This window comes from Somniosus microcephalus, chromosome 10, assembly GCF_052327205.1.
Source record: "Somniosus microcephalus isolate GS21.2 chromosome 10, FLI_Smic_1.0, whole genome shotgun sequence".
NCBI classification, from domain to species: Eukaryota; Metazoa; Chordata; class Chondrichthyes; order Squaliformes; family Somniosidae; genus Somniosus; species Somniosus microcephalus.
In genome coordinates this window covers 206,554,896-206,563,782 of record NC_140996.1, presented here as the reverse complement: position 1 = coordinate 206,563,782, position 8,887 = coordinate 206,554,896, and the positions used below count along the sequence as shown (strand labels likewise).

The following is an 8,887-nucleotide window of genomic DNA, read 5'->3' as shown; positions in this document are numbered from 1 at the left end:
AGGGGGAGAGTGGGGGCAGAGAGAGAGAAGGTGGAAGTGGAAAGAGGCAATTGCCTTTTTTGTGGGGTTGATGCATTTTCTCTATTTTGGTTTGCTGGGTTTTTGTGTGTGTGCATTAATTTGTTTTTGGAACGGGGGTGGGGGGGGGTGAGAGTTGTGTTTGAGAGAGCCACCCAGCCTGGAGGGGGAGTGTTGATGCATGTGTGCATTTCCTCTCTTTAATTTGGATTGCTGGGTTTGTGTGTGCGCGCATAATTTTGTTTTTTGGAAGGAGGGGTGTGTGTTTGAGAGAGAACCACCCAGCCTGGAGGGAGGGTTGATGCATTTCCTCTTTTTATATTTGGGTTTGCAGGTTTTTTTTTGTCTGTGCATTTTTTTTTGGAAAGAGGGGCGTGTGTGTGTGTGTGTTTGAGAGAGCCACTCAGCTTGCAATTTTTTTTGAGTGAGTGAAGCGAGAGGACAGAGTGACTCAGCCTGTGTGGTGTGTACACAATACATTGACTGAGGGGTCGTGTCTCTCTCTCTCTCCCCTCCCATCAATCCCTCCCTCCCTCCTCCTTCAGTCAGTCAGTCAATCAAACGGAAACAAGCATGGCGAAGTGGAAGAGAGCAGGCTCCGAGAGCTCGGGACAGCAGCAGCCGCAGCCACGGTGGAGCCCCAGCACCACTTCTCCTCCACGGCGGCGAGGGCCACTTTTAGGATTCCTTCATCTATTTATTATGGCCTGTTCCCACATAGCGGAAGGAACGACAGAAGGTTAGTGAAAATAAAAATAATCGACACCAACATCTTTCTCTCGCTCTCTGTGTGTGTGCTTCTGACTGACACAAACCTCTAACTACCCCGGGGGAGCTTTGCACTTATTATTTAATTTTATTAAGAGACGTGTGTGTGTGTGGGGGGGAAAAAAACGTATTTTATTTTTTAAAAGAGTTTTTTTTTGGGGGGGTGGTGGTGGTGAGGAAATGTTTTGAGGGGAATGTGACTGGTGTTTATAAACGTGTCTCTTTTTTTGCCCTCTCAAATTTAACCTTTTAGTATTTTAAGGTTTTTTTTAAAGTGGTTTAAAAAAAAATTGATTTAAAAAAAATTAAGAGGAAGAGCGAGGTTCAAGGTGTGCTTGTTGAGGCAGGCCGCCCGGTGTTGGCTGTCGGCGGCCGCTGTTACCAACCCCAGCCCGAGGCTTCGCTCGGCCTCGAGAAGGACAGTAAGCAAGAGAGAGAGAGGAGGACTAAACTAAAACAAAAATCACAGGTTTTTATTCCTGGATCCCTTTTCCCTCTTTCAGGGAATGCTGCCTTTTTTTTGTTTTGTTGGTCTTTTATTAGAAAATACATCCACAATAGCCTGGCTGTGTTGTCGAAAATCGGAAGTCTTTAATTTGCCCATTCTCTCTCTCTCTGGAAAATATGTTAGGCCTTTACAGCAGTCCTCGAAAACTGACTTAAATGCACCAATGCAGAAGGGAAACGTGATGATCTTACTGGTTTAAAAGAACTGAGGGGTTTTCAAAAAGTTGCTGCTTTATTTCAGGCTTGCCACCTGAGCATTTCCATTGTGTTGTCAGTGAGTGTTGTCAGTGAGGATTGTATTTTGCAATATAGTTTGTATCATTGGTTGTAGTTATTAATTGAAATGACATTAGAAAAGAAATAATGAGACCCAGTGCTGCAATATAAAGTGGTGGTGGGGGGAAACTAAATGCGAGGAAAAAGGGGATGGTGTTATGTTTTTTATTTGAAATGTTCTTGTGTTGTACGGTGCCATTTTAAATTCAGTGTGTTTCCTCTGTGTGGATGTAGTTAGTGCTGGAGTTTGCTAAAATATAAGAATAGGAAGTACTGCGGTAAGCGTAGTAAGTTCTAGTAAATTTACACAATCTAATCAACTGGTAAAATAAGTCTTATTTACTAGAATCACTCGCATTGATCGTTAATTGGTAGGTAATTGTCATGCTTAGTTGAAGCTTTAGCAACCAAAGGATTTTTAGCATTGGGACTTTTAAGCATTGTGTCTATGCCATTTTTAAAACTTTTCTCTCACACCAACTTCTGCAATTTTTTTTTGTTTAAGGCAGAATTAGTACACTCCTTTTGAAATTGGCCCAACCAATTTGCATGGACTTTTCTCCTAGCTTGGATTTAAAATAATTTTCAATACCTGATAGTGGAATCTTATCGCAATAGGTGTAATTCCAGACAGACACAACCAGTTTACCAACACATTTCTAATGTCAGTTCCATTATGTGCATGTTTTGACAAATTGGTTCTTGTGAAACAAGAAAAAGTGTGTTTTATGTATAATCAGGAAGTTGTTTGATCGTTTCAGATTTACATATTTATGTTGTACAAGAGTTGAATACTGTATATTGAGGGCTTGTCACCTGGAATGTTTTTCTTTCGTCAGTTCGATGATCTCCAATCGGAGTGAAAGTTACATTTCTTCAAATTTTGAGGAAATTGCTTAAGAATTGAGCTATGTTTTGTGAGACGCTTGGTACTTATCTGCTCGTGTGCCGACTCTCGAGTACCAAAGTGTCACTTTTTTGCTGATAGTTACAGATAGGAATGCTTCATATTTCAGGTTGGTTTTCAAGACTTTGTGAGCTGGAGCTGATTTTAACAGTTCAGCAGTTAGTAATTTACAACAACATTTCAACAGCAGCAACTTGGATTTTTATAGCACCTTTTAACATTTAAAAAAAAAAGGACCAACGTATTTCTCATAGCAGACAGACCAAGCAGTAGAGGATTTGGGAAGGCAATTAGAAGGTAGTGTTTGAAGATGTTTCTGAAGGTGAGCAGGGAAGTAGCAGTGTGAAAAGGTTTTGGGAGGGAGTGCTCCAGAGATTGGGGCCATGATACAGCTTGGCTATTAAGGGAGGAATGTGTGCAACCTCCAAATCACCACGGGGCATGGACTGGGAAACTGGTTGGCGGTGGTTAAGGATGGGATGACATCTTGAAGGGTTCAATACATTTGGGAGCCAGTGAGGTTAAGTGAGTGCAGAAGTGATTAATAAGTGGTAAATAAGGTCTTTTTCAGGAGAACTTTTTTTTAATGTAGTGCCTTTCATGTTCTCAGGATGTCCTAAAACACTTCACAGCCAATTAATTACTTTCTGAAGTGTAATCACTTTCATAGGCAAATGTGGCAGTCAATTTGTGTACAGCAAGTTCCCACAAACAGCAATGAGATAAATGATTAGTTAATCTGTTTGGTGTTGGTTCAAGGATAAATGTTTGCCCAAGCACTGGGAGTACTTGCCAGCTTCCTACATTACAACAGTGACTACACTTCAAAAAGTACTTCATTGGCTGTAAAGCGCTTTGGGACGTCCGGTGGTTGTAAAAGGTGCTATATAATTGCAAGCCTTTCTCTCTCTTTCTCTTTCTTCCCCCCCCCCCCCCCCTTCACCTGAACAGACCAACGGCTTTGCTTTAACATTCCATTTGAAAGATGGCATCTCTAGACAATGCAGCATTCCCATGGCACTACACTGAATTTTCCGCCGGCACGCTTGAGTATTTCCACGACCGGTGTGCGCCGCGGGGACTGGAGTGCATCATCAACCCGGCCAACACAATTTTAATTTGATTTGTTTAAGTTTCATTTAAAGCTTTATTAGTTAGTCAAATTTGTTAAACGTACTGTTCAAAAGAGTACACTGAATTTTGAGATTAGGTTATGTACTCAAGTCTTGGAGTGGGACTTGTACGTATGACTCGGACGAGAGTGCTGCCACTGGCAGGATACAGACAGTGGAACTTTGGGCAAATTGGAATTTGGGAGGATGATCAAGAAGGTGAGTCATGACATGGTGACCGTGTAGTTAGGGGTTTTGGACAGAAGAGCACATGAGATGGGTGAAGGTGAGCAATGCTGTAGCGAGATATGCTGTTTAATAATATAATAATAATTCAACTTTATTGTCATTGTACAATGCACAAGTACATGAACAACGAAATGTGATCTTGCAAGCTCCCATGAGTCCAGTACAAATAACATTAACATTAAACGTAAATAGCACCGTCCTGGGAGAAGCAAAGCCGCTGCGTCTGTGCGCGCCGCCATTCCATTTCCACCATTCCTCCTGTCCGACAATCTTCAGCCCAACGCCCGAGCCTGCTCACCAGCCACCCCTCCCGGGGCTCCTTCCGTGACCTTCTGCACCTGGTCTTCCCTGATGGTCACCCCTCCAGGTACTAACCAGGCCTGGCTCTGCTTAGCTTCCAAGCCTTGCCAGTGACCCTGTCCCTAGTCCCAGGAACAGGGATAGAAATGAGGTTTAAAGCACAGCTCGAGAATTCAACAAGCTGAGGTTTAGCACTATCTACTTCCGCTTTAGTGAGCACCAAGGAAGAGAATAAAGTCAGGAAAAAGGTAATAAAGTTTTTGGTGGGACCTGAATCCGATGGCTTTGGTTTTGTGGAATGTGCAACTGCAGGAAGTTCTGGCTTTTCCACCACTTGATGCCAGGTACACAATCTGACAGGAAGGTGGTTGTGGAAACATTGTGATGGTGGAGAGATAAAAGTTGGATGTCGTTGGAGTACATCTGGAAATTGATCCATGTCCGTAGATAAGATTTCCAAGGGGTTGCATGCAAACGAGGTGGAATAGCCTCTGAGCTACCCACACCAAAGGGTGTATTAATGGGGCTTAAGTGAGTTTTATTCCCCATTTACATTGCAGGTTGAATCCAACTAGACTTTTAAGTAAATTTGATTTCCCTAACTTTACCCTGAGCTGTGGCGTGAATCAGTATGGGATCTAATGCGATGGAAATTCTGAACAAGATTGTGTACAATTGGGTGTCTTGGCTAATTGTTTTGTAACCTGAACCAATTGTAGATGCGTTGGGACAGTTAAATGGAATGATGGAGCAGAAACTTTTCTATGTGCTGCATCTACTCTCTTCCCTCCATCCCAGTTGATCCACCAAGCTCTCAAGTCAAAAGTCTGCTTTAAATTCATTTACCCATGCTGGACTACATTAGCATTTACAAGTAACACTTGCTGTTTTAGACTGCTGTTTCCTAGTACAGTATCTGTATGACTTGTCTTCCAGACAGCAGCGAGTTCTTTTTTGCTGCATTGCTTCTTGGAGCTGCCACATTTTCTTGCATCAATAAGTGGGCATGTTTGCTGGTTTTGGAGGAATTGAAAAGGGGAAATGAAAATAACCAATGTATTTTTAAAAAAATATATTAAAAAGTGGTCAAATGGTGAAAGTGAAAACAGAAACAAGGGAGAGTGATGAAGAGAACAGAATTAATACATAGAGGGAGATGAAGAAAAATGGGGCACTGGAGAGAAAAAAAAAATGTAGAAAGGAAATTTTGAAACTCTGAATTTGAAGAAAGTATGAAGGATACACAGAACAAGTTTTTAATAAAATCTTTGCAATATGAGTGGAAGAAATAAGCAATCCCAAAGCACTGTAGATAGGAAAAGGTGCTACACAAGAGACAGAAACAAACCTCTAGAATTTCTTTGGATCCCTGAAAAATGCAGGGAGTCTGAAGTATAACATGAAGTTTGAACATTTTCAACCCAGAAGCTTTGCTGCACGAGGGAAGGTGATTGGGGGACTTAATTGAGGCTCTTTTTATATTTGGTGGATTTCTGTTGAGACGTCTTATCCCAAGGTGACATTGCAACAAGTTAGTTTATCTTCAACATGGATTCTGGAATAGTTCTAAAATTGGAGCATTTGATTCTGCAGCTGTAATAAAGCTAGGATGTGCTAGTCTCTTGACTAGTGATATCATATCTGTAAAACTACTGTAGTTAAGCAATAGAATGCCGAGAGTCAAAATAAACTACAGGAAACTTTTTTTTATCCGGACCGACGTCGTGCCAGTTCATCAAAAATTCTGGATAACCCAAAGCTATAGTAAAAGATACGGAGAGATGAGAGTTCCATATAAAGCAACAAACACTGTTGCTTAGCAACAGGTTCAGAACAATGGCCACAAGTTCCAAGCGTCTCTGTAGCTTAGCAACAGCTGCAGCCACACCCTTGCACAGCAACAGATCGAGGAAGGCAAGTAGAATATGAAGTAAAACTTACCTGAACCTACTCCTGAATTTTGCCGGTTAACCGAGATTTCCGGTTATTTAGGTGCCGGTAAGTCGAAAGTTTCCTGTAATATGAAAGAACAGCATCTCTTGTGAGTAAATATCGATCAGATTCAATTAGTTCAGGTAAAAAAAAAAAAAATACAAATTCTGGAAATCTCAAAAGAACAGAAAAAGCTAGAAATGTAGGGTAGGTCATTCAGCTTCCATTCATATTGCATCTTTAGAATGGAAGAGATTGTAGAGATAGTGTGGAGTGAGGCGGTGGAGGGATTTGAAAACAAATCTTTAAAATTCAGTACACTGAAGGACATGGAGCCAATCTAGATCAGCGAGGAGTTGGGTCTTGGGGAAGTGAGACTTAGTGTAGGATATGGGCATGGGAACAGGAGTAGGCCGTTTAGCCCCTCGAGCCTGTTCTGACATTTAATTAGATCATGGCTGATCTGTACCTCCACTCCATTTACCCGCTTTTGTTCCATATTCCTTAATATGCTTGCCCAACAAAAATCTATTGATCTCGGTCTTAAAAAGTTCAATTGACGCAGCATCCACAGCCTTGTGAGGGAGTGAGTTTTTGATTTCCAGCACTCATTTGTATAAAAGCGCTTCACTGAGGCAAAGGAGGAGATTGCGGGGGCTCTAACACATATATTCAGGACCTCTCTGGCCACAGGGGATGTGCCAGAGGACTGGAGAACCGCTAATGTAGTACCATTATTCAAGAAGGGTAGTAGGGAAAAACCGGGGAACTACAGGCCAGTGAGCCTAACATCAGTGGTAGGAAAATTATTGGAAAAAATCCTGAGGGACAAAATTTGTCTCCACTTGGAGAGGCAAGGATTAATCAGAGATAGTCAACATGGCTTTGTCAAGGGAAGATCATGTCTGACTAATTTGATTGAATTTTTTGAGGGGGTGACTAGGTGTGTGGATGAGGGTAACGCAGTGGATGTGGTATACATGGATTTCAGTAAGGCCTTCGATAAAGTCCCGCACAGGAGACTGGTCAAGAAGGTAAGAGCCCATGGAATCCAGGGTGCCTTGGCACATTGGATACAAAACTGGCTTAGTGGCAGAAGGCAGAGGGTGATGGTCGAAGGTTGTTTTTGTGACTGGAAGCCTGTGGCCAGTGGGGTACCACAGGGATCGGTGCTGGGTCCCTTGCTGTTTGTGGTCTACATTAATGACTTGGATATGAATGTAAAAGGTATGATCAGTAAGTTCGCGGATGATACAAAAATTGGTAGGGTGGTAAATAGCGAGGAGGGTAGCCTCAGTCTGCAGGACGATATAGATGGGTTGGTCAGATGGGCGGAACAGTGGCAAATGGAATTTAACCCGGAAAAGTGCGAGGTGATGCACTTTGGGGGGACTAACAAGGCAAAGGAATACACAATGAATGGAAAGACCCTAGGCAAGACGGAGGGTCAGAGGGATCTGGGTGTGCAAGTACACAGATCCCTGAAGGCGGCGGAACAGGTGGATAAGGTGGTAAAAAAGGCATATGGGATACTTGCCTTCATTAGCCGAGGCATTGAATATAAGAGCAAGGAGGTTATGATGGAGCTGTATAAAACACTGGTTAGGCCACAGCTGGAATACTGTGTGCAGTTCTGGTCGCCACACTACAGGAAGGATGTGATCGCGTTAGAGAGGGTGCAGAGGAGGTTCACCAGGATGTTACCAGGGCTGGAGCGCTTTGGCTATGAAGAGAGACTGGGCAGATTGGGTTTGTTTTCCTTGGAGCAGAGGAGGCTGAGGGGGGACATGATTGAGGTGTACAAAATTATGAGGGGCATAGATAGGATGGATGCTGAGGAGCTTTTTCCCTTAGTAGAGGGGTCAATAACTAGGGGGCATAGATTCAAGGTAAAGGGCGGGAGGTTTAGAGGGGATTTGAGAAAGAACTTTTTCACCCAGAGGGCGGTTGGAGTCTGGAACTCACTGCCTGAAGGGGTTGTGGAGGCAGAAACCCTCACAACATTTAAGAAGCATTTGGATGTGCACTTGAGATGCCATAGCATACAAGGCTACGGGCCAAATGCTGGAATATGGGATTAGATTAGGCAGGGCTTGATGGCCGGCGCGGACACGATGGGCCAAAGGGCCTCTATCCGTGCTCTATTACTCTATTACTCTATGACTCTTAAATGGCCTAGCTCTAATTTTAAGATTGTGCCCCCATTGTTCTGGATTCCCCCACCATAAGTTCTCTGTATCTACCCTAGCAAATCCCTTTATCATTTTAAACACCTCAATTAGCACTGTGCCTCACAGCGCCAGGGACCCGGGTTCGAATCCGGCCTCGGGTGACTGTCTGTGTGGAGTTTGCACATTCTCCCCGTGTTTGCGTGGGTTTCCTCCGGGTGCTCCGGTTTCCTCCCACAGTCCAAAGATGTGCGGGTTAGGATGATTGGCTATGATAAATTGACCCTTAGTGTTAGGGGGATTAAATACGTGGGGTTACGGGGATCGGGTGGGATATGCGTCAGTGCAGGCTCGATGTGCCGAAATGGCCTCTATCTGCACTGTGGTGTTTCTGTGATTTCTGTGAATTAGCTCACCCCTCAATCTTCTAAGTGCAACCTGTCCTCATGATTTAAACCTTTAAATTGTGGTATCATTCTGGTGAATTTGCGCTGATGTGATGGAAAATGGGCCTATACTTGGCAAAGTGTGGCTGCCGTGTTATGCACATTGGTAGATCAATTGCTGAATATAATATACTCTACAGAAAACAGAATTAAAGCCAGTGGTGAAAGAAAGAGATCTGGGTGTTTTGGTGCATCACTCTCTAA

General features: G+C 43.2%; 1 protein-coding gene across 1 annotated transcript in view; it reads left to right on the top strand.

Annotated features, from left to right (window-relative positions):
* The first annotated feature begins 209 nt into the window (after positions 1-209).
* The window catches only part of tmem131 (transmembrane protein 131), a 251,222-nt gene continuing 242,544 nt past the window's right edge, over positions 210-8,887 (top strand). Inside the window, exon 1 of the mRNA XM_085999536.1 lies at positions 210-757. Coding sequence (XP_085855662.1) covers positions 592-757 — 166 coding nt within the window. The 5' untranslated portion in view covers positions 210-591. The remainder of the gene's footprint in view (positions 758-8,887) is intronic.